The sequence below is a fragment of the Aotus nancymaae genome, unplaced genomic scaffold, assembly GCF_030222135.1.
Source record: "Aotus nancymaae isolate 86718 unplaced genomic scaffold, 86718_ANA_hifiasm-v0.15.2.pri h1tg000010l, whole genome shotgun sequence".
Taxonomy (NCBI): domain Eukaryota; kingdom Metazoa; phylum Chordata; class Mammalia; order Primates; family Aotidae; genus Aotus; species Aotus nancymaae.
In genome coordinates, this window is record NW_026988421.1 from 63,412,544 (window position 1) to 63,427,638 (window position 15,095).

Sequence of the window (15,095 nt, forward strand, 5' to 3'; positions counted from 1 at the left end):
ACCGCCGCCGCCACCACCACTGCCACCACCACCACCATCACCGCCGCCGCCACCACCACCACTACCACCACCGCCGCCGCTGCCACCATCGCCACCACCACTGCCACCACCATCGCTGCCGCCACCACTGCCATCACTACCACCACCGCCAGCACCGCCGCCACCGCCACCACTGCCATCACTACCACCACCGCCAGCACCGCCGCCACCGCCATCACTGCTATCACCACCGCCATCACCACCACCGCCACCGCCACCACCGCCATCACCACCACCACCATCACTACCACCACCACCACCATCACCGCCACTGCCACCACCACCGCCACCGCCACCGCCACCATCGCCACCACCGCCATCACCACTACCGCCACCACCACCGCCATTGCCACCGCCAGCCGCAGCCACTACCTGTCAGGCTCATCATAGTCAAGGGCTTCACACACATTATCTCATGTCATCCTCACAGTGAAATGACAGAGGAACTCAGTGCCAGGCACTTTTATCATCCCCACTTTACAGATGAGGAAGTGCAACTCAGAGAGGCTAAGTCACTTGTCCAAAGTCACACAGCTGTCAGTGCTATGGTCAGGCTTCTGCAGGTGACCTTCACCACTAGGCTACACAATCTGCCTCAGGAGGGCTTTCAACATTCAGCAGCCCATAGACGGGTCACTCACCTCCCTGCCTGACACATGCCAGCCTTGCCCGGTCACCCCTCACGGTAACATGGCCTGGGCTTGGTTCTGGGCCATCTCTTTCCCTTGTCTTCAGTTAATCCAAGCCAAGGGGCAGCCCTTTGACTTTTTTTTTTTTTTTTTGAGGTGGAGTCTTGCTCTGTCGCCAGGCTGGAGTGCAGTGGCACAATCTCGGCTCACTGCAACCTCCTGGGTTCAAGCGATTCTTCCACTTCAGCCTCCCGAGTAGCTGGGACCGCAGGCACGTGTCACCATGCCCGGCTATTTTTTGTATTTTTAGTAGAGATGGGATTTCACCTTGTTGGCAAGGCTGGTCTCGAACTCCTGACCTCAGGTGATCCACCTGCCTCAGCCTCCCAAAGTGCTGGGATTACAGGCATGAGCCACCAGGCCTGGCCCCCTCTCACTTTTAACATGCTCAAGGGTCACGTGTCTGATGCATTGGGAAGCCCAGTGGAATGAGTGAGGCAGTGGCTGTCAGTTTGGATGACTGGTCACTATCTGATAAGAAAAGATAGGGAAGGGGCTAGATGCAGAGACTCATGCCTGTAATCCCAGTACTTTGGGAGGCTGAGGTGGGTGGATCACCTGAGGTCAGGAGTTCAAGACCAGCCTGGTCAACATGGTGAAACCCCGTCTCTACTAAAAGTATAAAAATTAGCCAGGCATGGTGGCAGGTGCCTGTAGTCCCAGCTACTCGGCAGGCTGAGGCAGGAAACTCACTTGAACCCGGGAGGCGGAGGTTGTGGTGAGCCAAGATCGCATCACTGCACTCCAGTCTGGGCAACAGAGTGAGACCCTGTCTCAAAAAAAAAAGAGATAGGGAGATTGTTAGGTGCATCTGGCCATTCTCTGCCACTCGGTAATGGGGACCTCAAATGGGAGGAAGCTGCCAGTCTGGCTGAATGTACAGGGCGCCCTTGCCCCAGGGGACCCGTGTTCATGTGGCCTTATCCTGGTCATCTTGGATGGTCTCATCTCTTCCCATCTTCTGGGCCTGAGACTTTCCTCATTCCAAGCCAGAACCTTCCAACCTTGGTGGCTGGCAGCTGTGGTCAGAGCACACAGATGTGAACTGACAGCTCAGATGAGGCTCCTGAGGGGACATTTAGAGGAGGTGGTTGGAGGGATCATCTTGCCGGACCTTGCTGCTACCTGGGAGATGTCTGCCAGCCTTCCACCCAAGACTCAGTTCCTCAAACTCAAGGGGCAGCTCCCAAGAGAGGACCAGCCATCCTGCCCTTCACCAGCTGCTTTCTTCCAATTCAGAGCATTCTGGTGCAAAACAATCTGAGACGGCAGAAGTTTTTACTCTCACGGTTCTCCAGCGTCTAAATATCTGCAGTAGGTGGGAACTCCTGTTCACAGCAGGAGGAGGGTCGTTCCGTCTGAGTTTCCACCTTGCTAATATCAGGTGACTCCTCCTCCCCACCCACTGTGATCCTGATCCCTGCCCCCACCCACCCCCCCTTAGAAATAGCGGCTCTTCTCAGGTAGGGCAAGTGAAAAGGAAGGCAGATTTCAGACTTTGTTTATTGCCACCCTGGACGAGGACAGACTGGGAAATGCCGGCCTCATCAACAAGCCCGTTTTAAACCACCGTGTTCCTTCCCTCCATCCTCCCGGCCTGGCCCAGGTTCTCACTGGACAAGGACATGGGACTCATCACACTGATTGCCAGACTGGACTACGAGCTCATCCAGCGCTTCACCCTGACAGTCATTGCCCGGGACGGGGGCGGCGAGGAGACCACGGGCCGGGTCAGGATCAATGTGCTGGATGTCAACGACAACATGCCCACCTTCCAGAAGGACGCCTACGTGGGTGCTCTGCGGGAGAACGAGCCTTCTGTCACACAGCTGGTGCGGCTCCGGGTAAGGTGCCGGGGAGCCCTGCATTCCTGCCATGCCTTTTACCCTTCCCCCTGTGCTTGCTTGCTTGCTTCCTTTTTGTTTTCTGTTTGTATGTTTTGAGACAGGGTCTCACTCTTTCACCCATGCTGGAGTGCAGTGGTACAATGAGAATTCATTGCAGACCCAAACTTCTGGGTTCAAGCAATCCTCTTGTCTCTGCCTCCCCAGTACCTGGGACTACAGGCTTGAGCCACCATGCCTAGCCTGTGCTTTCCTCTTGACCAACCCCCTCAGGAACCCACCACAAGAGGGGCTGACCTCCCATCCACAAAGAATGCTGCATAGATTTGGGGGTCAAATTCTTGGTTTGTGTCAGCCCTTCTCTGAGCAACACCTCATGTCCTTGGTACCAAGTGGGGCGTTGTACACAGTATCTGTCTCAGCTTAAATATTAAGTCAGCATTTAGCAAAAGGATCCCATCCGCACCCGCCTGCCACCATCTCCCTTAGCAAGGGAAACGAGTGGGGAGCAGTTCCTTATCTCAGGACCCCTTCTAAGCCCTTTAATGGCCGACTAGAATCAAGAAGTGCTACAGCTGGAAGAAGCCGCAGAGACCACAGAGTGCGACCCATTTTACAGAAGGGGAACCGGGAGGGGAGAGGCTTGCTCACAAAGACATAGTTACAGGGTAGCAGTGCCAGGCCTAGTCCTGGAATGCTATTATCCAAGTGCCTCCTGCAGTGAGTGCTCCACTAGGCTTCAGTGACCTTTGACCAGAGACTTTCAAATGTGTCCCCTTCCCCATGCTGCCTACCCAAAGGGACAGGACCCAGAGCCTCCATTTGGAACTTGTTTCTGAAGCAGGCAGGGATGAAGGCAAGGCTAGAGGGGTAAGCACAGGGGATATCGAGAAGGATGGACCATGTGCCTGCCCAGCCTGGCCTTGGTCCCCCATACAGCCCTGCCCCGCCCTGCCCCTCCCCCCCCGCTCAGCAACAAGTCTACCCTGAGTGGCGGGGACCACTGGAGGCCCTAGACTGAGGGACCTTCTGGAAAGAAACTCATTAACTCAGCGCCCACAGAAGACAGTCAAGGGGAAGAGAGATCCCTGGCCCCGCTCCACGTGCCTTCTTTCCTCGACTCATGCAACATGCATGGATTAGACCCACTGTGGCCAAACACTGGGCTGGCCTGGAGGTATGCAGCAGCAATCGAGAAACAAGGTTCCTGCTCACATGAAGCTGATGGTCTAAGCGAGGGAGGCAGAAATTAAATAAGAAATTACCACCAGCTGTAAGGGGTACACAACCCAAAGGCCCTAACTGGGTCCCGGAGTCAGGGAGGGCACCTACAGGTAGGGTGTTCCAGCTGGGGTGGGGTGGGAGGTGGTCATGGCTCAGCCTCTGGGCCTCACCTTCCTCTTGGGCCTCCCACCTACCCTCTAGATTCCCCAGGCCGCCTCCACACCAGCACATGGAGGGGAGGAGGGCTTCGACTGGGAGCCAGAGGGTGGCCTCCAGTTGAAGGACCTGGGGTGCCTCCCGGGGTCCTGGGCCAGGACATGACCCAGGGCTGGACCACCCAAAAAAGGAGCTGTGAGCAGCCTTCCCCTCCCTCTTGCCCTCTTCTGGCCCCACCTGCTTCTGGCCCCCAGTTTTCTGCAGGTTCACAGCTCCCGTCTGCCCTCTTCCTTCCAGGCGACAGATGAAGACTCCCCCCCGAACAACCAGATCACCTACAGCATTGTCAGCGCGTCCGCCTTTGGCAGCTACTTCGACATCAGCCTGTATGAGGGCTATGGAGGTAAGTGTGGGGCAGAACTCGGGGCTCAGCTGGGAGGAGGGCCAGTGGAGTCTCTGCACTCACACCCCCCTTGCTGGGGAGGGGCAGGCACCCTCTGTCTTCCTGACACCCTGGGCTGCTCAGAAAGCTGCCCCGAGCACCTGGGGCTGGAGGAGGATGTGGCCTGAGTCACCTTTCCGTAGGGTCAGTATCTGTGTCTCTCATCAGCGGGATCGCTCTCTGGTTCTTCGGCCATGACCAGCCCTGCATTTGAGCCAGAAGTCTGATGTTAATAGAATCTCTGGGGTTCTCTGTTTCTTACCAAGGCTACAGGCAGTTCCGTGGGGTGGAAGCTCATTAGATGAGCCTCCCCACTCTTTGGGCGGCCCTGTAGGTACAGGCACTCTGCACTGTGCCCTGCTGCCCGCTGTGAGTCCCCATCCCTAGAGACCTGGCAGGAGATAGCAGCAGCAGCAACCTCAGGCAGGAGAGACCACTTTGTTTTTCAGATGAGGCAGCTGAGACCCAGAGACAGGGAGCAACTTGCCTGAATCTCCTAGCAAAACTGCCACGCTTGGCACCAAGTCCCTGTGTGGTCTGGCCCTTGGTTGCTCTGCCAGCCTCAGATCTCAGCAGCCCTTGCCCCACCAGAATTCAGCCTCTTCAAACACTTTGACACTGTCTCCCCTTACTGATGTTCACCCCCAAGTCTTTGCCAAGTGTCTTCCTTTAGCCAGGAAAGCCCTTCCTCCCTGCCCCTTGGTCCCCCCTCCCTTTGGCTGTCCAGCGTGTAGCCCCGGCTAGCTTTAAGGGCTTATTTGACACCTCCTCCTCTGGGAAACTTCTCTGATTCCTGGAACCTGGGTTAGGTGCCCCCAAGGCAGAAGGGATGGAGGTGCATTGAATCACTTTGGGTCCAGTCCTTGTTCCTCCCACTGCCCCACAGTTAGTTCAGAGAAATGCCATTGTAGAAATTGCAGTTCTACTGGGCACGGTGGCTCACACCTGCAATCCAGCACCTTGGGAGGCTGAGGCAGGTGGATCACCTGAGGTCAGGAGTTCCAGACCAGCCTGCCCAACATGGCAAAACCCTGTCTCTACAAAAATTGGCCGGGCATGGTGGTGCGTGCCTCTAATCTCAGCTACTTGGGAGGCTGAGGCCGGAGAATCACTTGAACATGGGAGGTGGAGGTTGCAGTGAGCCCAGGTCTCACCACTGCACTCTAGCCTGGGTGACAGAGCCAGAAAAAAGAAGGGAAAGGGAGGGGAGGGGAGGAGAAAGAAAGGAAGAAAGAAGGAAAGAAAAAGAAGGAAGAACAAAGGAAGGAAAGGAGGGAGTGAGGGAGGGAGGGAGGGAGGGAAGGAGGGAAGGAGGGAAGGAAAAGAAAGAGAAAGCCACCACGCCCAGCTAATTTTTGTATTTTTAGTAGAGATAGGGTTTTGCTAATGTTAGTCAGGCTGGTCTTGAACTCCTGACCTCAAGCCATCCGCCCGCCTCGGCTTCCCAAAGTGCTGGGATTACAGGTGTGAGTCTCCGTGCCCGGCCCCATCCCTCTTTCAGAAACTTAAAAGTTCCATGCCTCTGCCTGCCCCATACCTCACCCCCCTCTCAGCTAGAAGAATCCCCCTTAGACTTTATATTACTAAAGCAATAATCTTGTTTCCCTTTTCCAAATAGAAAGTTGTAATTTAATATTGTTATAATGCCTTCTCAGACCTCCCATGTCCCCAACTCCCAAGCCAATATGCCTTCCCTTCCCAGCTGAGAATCAGTGACTTAGTACAAACAAGTACTAATGGAGAGACTTCAGGCATGTGCAATGGTGGGGATATTTCAGGGCAGAGGCATCTGTCTTAGCTCCCTGCAAATCCTGCCTCCCAGCCTGGGTCTGCCTTTGGCATTAGGGTTCTTTACCCACCTCTAAACAGAGTTCTGTTGAAGGTAAGGTCTGCAGCACCTAACCCTGAGTACCTCCCCATGGGGTCTAGACAGTGCTGAGAATGGGTGACTGGATGGGCATGAAGAGCTCATAGCATAAACTGGGGAGGAAATGGACAGAGGAGAAGAGAGAGAGATGGAGAGAGATGGGGGGGCGGGGCGCAGGGATAGTGGCTCATGCCTGTAATCCTAGCACTTGGGAAAGCCCAGGTGGGAGGATTGCTTGAAGCCAGAAGTTCGAGACCAGCCTAGGCAACACAGCCAGACCCTGCTTCTACAAAGAAAAGTTTTTTAATAAAAATAAACAAAAGAGAGGGAAGAGAAGATGATTAGAGAAATAGGGCTAGAGGAGACTGAGGAGGATCCCGCCTTCTGCACCCCACTGCCTGGTCCTCCCTGGCATCCCCAATGCTGGGCAACAACTGGGGAACTCTGTGCTTACCTGAAGAGAGGAGTAGTGATGGGGCCAGGGCTAGAAGGCCTGAGGCATGACCCTGTCCTCTGAGCAGCTTCCAGACTGATGGGGGAAAATCCATAAAGAAAAGTGCCAGATGAGTGAGACAGACAGACAGACAGATGACAGAGAGAAAAGCAGGCAGGAGCGCCTACTAAAAAAGAGCCTGGGCTCTGGATTCAGCCAAACCTGGGCTCATCTCCCCACTCTATTGAGAGCTGTGTGACCTTGGGCAAGTTACTGAACGTCTCTGAGGTTGGTTTCTTTATCTGTAAAAGTGGGGCTTACATTACCACCAACTGGCTATCACCTGGTGGGCTCAGCACTGGTCTGACACATTTCAGGCAGTCAGTAAACCTCAGTCGAGACAGTGAGGCTCCAGGTGTTCAGAAAACAAGGCAGAGCTGGCCCAGGCCATGCCAGCCATACCTTCCCTGCCCAAAGGGGATCCCTGGCTGAATGGGCATCTCAAGTTTGCTTACAGAGGGATCTGGCCCGTTTCTGTCATTTCAGTGATCAGCGTCAGTCGCCCGCTGGATTATGAACAGATACCCAATGGGCTGATTTATCTGATGGTCATGGCCAAGGATGCTGGCAACCCCCCTCTCAACAGCACTGTCCCTGTCACCATCGAGGTGTTTGTAAGTACCCAGGGCCACTGGCCTTGCCCTTCCAGGGTGGTGAGTGCTTCCTATGAACCAGTAGTGCAGACTGTGGCCCCCACCTCCTTGGCTATCCCTGCAGCTTGGGTAGTTACCCAGCAGTCTGTCCTAAAGTCTGCCCCCAGCAAGCCTCTCCACTGCTGTAACAATTTAGCTGTCTCCCCGCTTGGCCAGGGAAGGCCCCGGGCCCTGGTACTCAGGAAGAGACAGATTGTCCGCTCTGACTTCATTTGGGGGCCCCAGGACACCCTCGGAGGGGAACAGGAGCTGGGAGTCAAGCGAGAAAGAAGTGTCACGGGATTCCTTCATTGATGGCTATGTTCTGTGAAGAACAAGAGAATGACCAGAAGGTCGTCTTCTGCCTTCTCTCTCTCTCGCTCTCTCTCTCTCTATCCCTCTCTTTCTTTTTTCTTCCCTTCTCCACTCCTCTGAAGATCTAAATGGGTCTGAAACCAAGCCACATTTTGTCTGACATGAATATCAAGCACACCTTAGTGCTTTCTGTGTCTGAAATTATCAGTTGCTGAATCCATCTCCATGCTGGTTCATTTGCCCCGTGCCGCACGGGGATGCAGAGCGTGGTCTGACAGCGGAGCCAACGGGCCCCTCCGCATGGAGACCTCACCACACGCAGCTGTGCACGCGCGGCCTGCCCCCCTCCCATCTGTGGGAGATGGCAAACGCGTGTTGATGGAAGAGTTAGTGCATTATCGGCTCCGGGAGGATTAGATCAGATTGTCACGTTTGGAGATGCGCTGTGATTTGACATAAGCTCAGAAAAATCTCACCCTGGAGCAGGCATGCTGGAGAGCCTTCCTGCCACAGCCAGCTTCACCAGCAGCCTCCGCCACTGCCCCACACTGGGCCTTAACAAGCTCTGTCTTCTCAACCCGGGGCAGAAGCTGAGGCCAGTTCCCAAGCAGAAAGGCCCCCATCTGGGCCAGGGACCCTATTTGCTTGCTGAATAGGAAGGAGCTGGAAGTGATGGGAAAGTCGAGGTGATACCTGATGGGGGAACCTTCCAGATGGGCACGCGGGAGCAGAATTTAGGGGTGACCAGGAGGGTGAGGCTCTACAGAACCAGTATAGCAAAAAGAAGGGCAGAGAGTTGGGGCCTTGCTTCTGGAGTCCTTATGTCTGGCACCTCAGGCTTCAGGGAATGTCAGGGGAAGGAGAACAGAGACCAGGAGATCTTCAGAAGCCGAAAAACCAGCCGGGCGTGGTGGCTCACACCTGTAATCCCAGCACTTTGGGAGGCTGAGGCAGGTGGACCTGCAGTCAGGAGTTTGAGACCAGCCTGACCAACATGGAGAAACCCCGTCTCTACTAAAAAAAAGTACAAAAAATTAGCTGGATATGATGGAGCGCAACCGTAATCCCAGCTACTTGGGAGGCTGAGGCAGGCAAATAGCTTGAACCCAGGAGGTGGAGGTTGTGGTGAGCCAAGATCATGCCATCATACTCCAGCCCGGGCAACAAGAGCGAAAAATACCTCTGTCTCAAAAAAAAAAGAAAAGAAAAACCAGCCTGACTCGAACCTGTAAACTTCCACCTAGAAACCCCGAGGGTGTTACCAGGGAATGAGAATGCATTTTCTGCCAGTCATGACCATGGGCTGGCACTCTTCACCCCATGGCCCAACCCTGACCACATCACCCAAACCTGGGCTTAGTTTCCCGGCCTTGACCACAGCCCCCAAGCCTCTTCTCATCCCAGCTGCACTCACAACCCTGACCAGCCCACCCATCACTTTCAACCAGCCAGGATGCTGCTCTGCACCAGGAGGCAGTGAATTCTGGGCTGGGACCCCAGCAGGACGCGCAGGGGAACGTGCAGCCTGCTCCACACCCCAAGGCGATACTGAGTGGAAAGAGGGGTGTGGGGCTGTGGAGCCATATGGGTTTGAAATCTGGCTTTGCTATGCTCTTGCTGTGTGACCTGGGTCTCTGAAACTCAACTTCCTCATCTGCAGAATGGGGGTAATCGTGGTACCTGCCTCATGATATTTTTGTGAGGATGAAATGAGATTGTGCAGGTGATACCTGGCACCTGAAATGTTGGCTGTCACTCCAGTCAACGAGACAGCCATGCATAACAGCAACCGCCTCCACACCCCAGCCTATGGCTAGTGCAAATGGGAGTTCTGGTGAGTGGGCTGGAGCAGAGAGGGAGCCGTTCAGGCTTTGGGGAGGGGATGCCGGAGAGGGTAAGAGTAAGGGAGGTCTAGGGCAATAAGTGCTCTGCACTAGCCCAGGGCCGGACAGGCCTAAGTAGCCAAATGGAAACTAACATGTGCTGAGCTGCAGCAGTATGCCAGGTCCCTTTCAATCCCACTTTCCAGATGGGGAGGCTGCAGCTCAGGGAGGACCCATGGTCACCAATGCCTTTCTTCCTCACTGGCAGAGCTAGGACTTGGACCCTGACCTGAGTGACTCCCACACTGACGTTTCCACTACAGCCACAGGCCTAGAACCTTGGTCATCCCTATCCACGCATGACTGAGACCAGTGCTTCTCAAAGTTCCCCATGCCCTGGAATTCCCTGGGGATCTCATTAAAAGGCAAATTCATAGTGGGTCTGAGGCAGGGCTGGGAATCTGCATTTCCTCCCGGCTCCCGGGTGATGCAGATGCTTCCGGTTGGGGACCACACTTTGAGGAGTAAGGCCTTCAGAGATCCGCCCTCATGAGATTTTGAAACCCTAGCTCTGCCCCAAACTCCAGACCCATCCCAACCTGTGGCTCAGCTAAGGCAGGGACCGGAGCATCTCTTTGTGCCTCAGCCCCCATCAAAGGGGCCAGAGCACGCAGAGAAAGGAAAGTAAAGTGACTGAACTCACTTTTTATCCCTGCAAATAAAAGTGTGCCCCCCAGCCTCCCTCCCCGGGACCACAGAGGGGAGTCTCCCTGTGCAGGGGTGAGTGGGAACAGGAATCCACCTCGCTTTGCACTCGGCAAGCCGAGGTGTGCCCTGGCATGGAACCACAGTGGCCTAGTAGAAGGGGCCCCATTTTCAAATTCCCTCAAAGCCATCCCAGGGGCCAGCAGGGGCCCTGCACTTTCCTTCTGAGTCCACCCTGGCCCTGGGGCAGCCGGAGAGTCTGGCAACAAAGACAGGTGCCACCTTGGCTGTGAGTGAACATTGTCTCTCTAGCAGGGCCTCTGGATGGCACAGTGACTTATGTCTGAGGACCACACTTGAAAAGGTCACCGCCTTCGGGCTGATTTTGCATGTGGCTGGTTTTTAAATAGCTGTCACTCAGCTAAGCGGCCTCCTCCCTCCACCAAAAGGATTTTCTCCCAATTGAAATTTAAAACCCAGCAGCAATGAAGTCGTGGATGGCAGCATTTCTTGCACAGGTTGGGGGTGGGGAGAGGCAGATGGAAACCACAGGGCTCCAGGAGGAGGAGGGGGCCGGAGGGGCCAGGTGATTCTTTTTCATCCACTGCTTGTTGGTTTTTAATAAAGAAGTCAAACTCGGTTTGTAGATTTCCCATTAGGGGACAATAAGCTTTTGTAGAGCAAGCCGCTGAATTAGAACTAATAGCGAATGCAGCGCCAAGATCCGGGGAAATATCACCGCTAATAAGTTTCTGTCTCATGCTCTGTCACTGACAGATTCTCCGCACCGTTTCATGCAGCCAGGCAGAAGCTTAAATGTATAAGTATATGGGGCACTTGCACCCACACCAGGACGGGGGAGATGCCCAGGCACACAGTTGGGGCACTGGACATCGGGGGAATCCTGAGACTGCTGGTATCTAGGGAGAGGGGCAGCTCAGCGTGAGCCAGAGTGCCATCCAGAGCCAAGGGGCAGATTGGAAAAAGAGAGGATCACTCCTTTCTGGGCACCCACAATCTTAGCAGGCCGAGATTCTCTGAAGTCCCATGGGGTGCACAGCCAGAGAGCATGCCCCTGTCTCTTTCATGGCTGCTCAGTCAGCAGCGACTCCAGCAAAGGGAGCTTAATACAGGATCCTTTCCCTCTAAGAGCTCTCAGTTCCACGAGAAGCCAGACCCTCTCATGGAACTCCTGTTTGCACTAGCAAATGAACAGGAATTGCCGAAGACTGTAGCATAAAGACTGCCCACTGGCGTCGGGACTCAGCCTGACTCCTGAGCTCTACACTGGGGCTCTTGGGAAAGGGTAGAAGAGCCAGAGTCAAGTGGGCTGGGGAGGCTTCTTCCAAGAGAGGAGCAGGGAGGAATTCTTGTTGAGGGGTTGCAGGAGCTGTCAATGAGGATAAGAGTATTAAAGGGCAGCAAAGCCTCTTCTAATTGAAGAGGAGGGGCCACGGTGTGGAGGAGTTGGGGGTGCATAGGATGAGGGAGAAGCTGCCCACCCTACCCTGCCAGGCTCAGCCCCTCAGCCAAGCACCATCCTATGGCCACTGGCGAAGGCTGGGCTGGAAGAGATATTGCTTTAGAACTGACAAGGGTGGGGCTCTGGACCAGGGCTGCTCAGGGGTTGGAAGAGCCGTTGTTCTCGTGTGCAAGGAGGGGTCTAGCTGTACCTGCCTGCAGCCAGCCCAGGGCCAGATTTTGGGCTCTGGGAACCACCTGAACCTGACCTGCCACCGCATACTTCGGTATCTCTGGGGAGAGTCCTAGAAGCTTTTGTCATCCTGGCGGACCTGCGCAGGGGTCCAAGTGGGCATCCCCAGCATACGGGTGCCAGTGCTGGAGTGAGCTTAGAGCTCAGCTAGAGAACTGGGGGAAGCCTGGGGAGCTGGCAGGTGTTGGCAGTCACAGCTGCTGCACTCCCTCTTGCTGGGCCTCTCCGTCCCTTCCTGAGGCCCCCATGTTTCCCCAAGGCTAGTCCTACCTCCTAGAGCTGTAGCCTGCCAGAGGGTTACCTGACACCCTGCTGGCACCTCACCTGGCTCTGGTTATACAGTGAGGCCAGAGCTCCTTAGTGCCAGCCAGAGCTCCTTAGTGCCAGCCAGGCCTAGCCTGCCTCCTTGGTGCCCACCTTGGTTAGCTGGCCAGCCCACCTGCCTCCCTGGCTCCTGCAACCTGTCTGTTTTCCTTCCAGGATGAGAATGACAACCCTCCCACCTTCAGCAAGCCTGCCTACTTCGTCTCCGTGGTAGAGAACATCATGGCAGGTACCACAGGCTCAGGTCGGGGGCTGGGGGACACAGGAAGGTAGGCAGCCAGCTGTCACGGCACCCAGGAAGTGCAGATCCCAGCTCTGCACACAAATTCTGGGAGGTTCATGGCCTTCTTTTTCCCAAGCCAAGCTCCTGTGACAAATCAGGGAGTCTCTGGAAACATCTAGTTATCTGCCAGCTGACAGCTAGTTACAGAGCACCTACTATGTGCAGGTGCTAAGCTGGGCACTCCGTTCCTGCTCTCCTGCAACTCTAGTCTAGTGGGGAAAGAATGATGATCCATGATTAATTAAGCAGTGTTAATTAAACAGTCTGAAGTGTACAGAGGGCTCTGAGACTACAGCCCTGTGAAGCAGGTCCCATGATTTCAGAGGGGTGGCCTTACAGCATGGCCTGTGTTCCTATGTAAGGATGCGATTGAGAGCTAATCTCTGGGCCAGGCTCCGGTTGCAGGGCTCAGCTTGCAGACCCAGCACCACCATCTCCACACTCAGGTTCCAGGGGATCTGTTCTGCCCCCAGGGCAGACTGGCAGCTTCGCCCTTACCATGAGAGCAAATTATCCTAGCCAGGAAAACACCATGTCAGGAACTGCTGCAGTGGCTGAAGGAGACTGGAAAGTGGGAGTCAGGGACAGTAGAGTCAGAGATACTGGAGTCATGGATGGTGGAGCCAGGGACAGTGGAGTCAGGGATGGTGGACTCAGGGGTAGTGAATTCAGGGGTGGTGGATTTAGGGATGGTGGAGTCAGGGGCGGTGGAGTCAGGGGTGGTGGAGTCGTGGATGGTGGAGTCGAGTGGTGGAGTCAGGGGTGGTGGATTCAGGGGTGGTGGAGTTGTGGATGGTGGAGTCAGTGGTGGTGGATTCAGGGGTGGTGGAGTCATGGATGGTGGAGTCAGGGGTGGTGGAGTTGGGTGGTGGATTCAAGGTTGGTGGAGTCGTGGATGGTGGAGTCGGGTGGTGGATTCAGGGGTGGTGGATTCGGGTGGTGGAGTGGTGGAGTCGTGGATGGTGGAGTCAGGGGTGTTGGATTCAAGGGTGGTGGAGTCGTGGATGGTGGAGTCGGGTGGTGGAGTCAGGGGTGGTGGATTCAGGGGTGGTGGAGTGGTGGAGTCGTGGATGGTGGAGTCAGGGGTGGTGGATTCAAGGGTGGTGGAATCGTGGATGGTGGAGTCAGGGGTGGTGGAGTCGGGTGGTGGATTCAGGGGTGGTGGAGTCAGGGGTGGTGAAGTCAGGGCGGTGGAGTCAGGGGCAGTGGAGTCAGGGACGGTGGATTCAGGGGTGGTGGAGTCATGGATGGTGGAGTCAGGGGTGGTGGATTCAGGGGTGGTGAAGTCGTGGATGGTGGAGTCAGGGGTGGTAGAGTCAGGGGTGGTGGATTCAAGGGTGGTGGAGTCGTGGATGGTGGAGTCAGGGGTGGTGGATTCAGGGGTGGTGGAGTCAGGTGTGGTGGATTCAGGGGATGGTGGATTCAGGGATGGTGGAGTCAGGGGCAGTGGAGTCAGGGATGGTGGAGTCAGGGATGGTGGAGTCAGGGACAGTGGAGTCGGGTGGTGGAGTCAGCGGCGGTGGAGTCGTGGATGGTGGAGTCAGGGGTGGTGGAGTCAGGGGCGGTGGAGTTAGGGGCGGTGAATTCAGAGGTGGTGGATTCAGTGATGGTGAATTCAGGGGATGGTGGATTCAGGGACAGTGGAATCAGGGATGGTAGAGTCAGAACTGCTCTTCCCTGGCACCACCAGGTCTTCTAATGAGAGTCTCTGGGTACCAGTCTGGCACCTGACAATGAGCTGAGTGGCTGCTGGGCTACATCCAGTCTACCCTCCCTGTACTAATCAGGCATCCCTTGGAGAATGTCACTACTAAAGACCCACCCCCAGCACTCCCCACCATCCCTGGAGACTCTGTCCAGGAGAGGCCTTAACTATGGCACTTAATTCTTTTCAGGGGTATATTAGGGCTCATGTTCCTGTCCTCCTGCTCAAGGCAGGCCTGAGGGTCGTATTTGAGGCCCCAGGGGTCCCTGGAAGGGGACACTATGACCTGCCTGGTCTCTTGCCCCTCAAGACTGCTGATTTACCCACTGGATAGTTACCACCACCCCTGCAGCCCAGTGGAGCCCCTTGTGGGGCTCAGCCTGTGGCCTTCATGCTTTATCCCTCAGATCCCAGCAGCAAACCCACAAGTTAGACAGTATCGTTAGACCCAGTCCCAGAGGAGGAGGTGATGCTCAGGCACGCGAAGGCACCTGCCGAAGCCCTGCGAGTGCTGTCTGGGTGTGAAGATTCCAGGAGCCTGTACACCAGACCTCCTGGCTACTAGGCCAGGGCTGGCAGTAGGTGGCAGGAGGGGCTGGAGCCAGAACCCCTGGTGGGCACGGCTTCGGGACAAGCTGCTCTCAGGGTTTGGACAGAGTGGCTGGAAAAGCTGATCCCTTGAGTCAGGATTTCATGGAGCTGGAAATAAAGACGAAGGCCTTAACTAGACATTAAAGAAAAAATAAAAACTTTTACAAATACTCCTGTGAACAAGAGAACACTAGATTGAAATTGAATATAGTAGATGTAGAATAAGTTAATATGGAGCTTCATGTCTTT

General features: G+C 55.3%; 1 protein-coding gene across 1 annotated transcript in view; it reads left to right on the forward strand.

The window, feature by feature from the left end:
* The window catches only part of CDH23 (cadherin related 23), a 421,218-nt gene that overhangs the window by 281,211 nt on the left and 124,912 nt on the right, over positions 1 to 15,095 (forward strand). The window contains exons 16-19 of the mRNA XM_064374253.1: positions 2,335 to 2,572; positions 4,250 to 4,355; positions 7,241 to 7,368; positions 12,424 to 12,496. Coding sequence (XP_064230323.1) covers positions 2,335 to 2,572; positions 4,250 to 4,355; positions 7,241 to 7,368; positions 12,424 to 12,496 — 545 coding nt within the window. The remainder of the gene's footprint in view (positions 1 to 2,334; positions 2,573 to 4,249; positions 4,356 to 7,240; positions 7,369 to 12,423; positions 12,497 to 15,095) is intronic.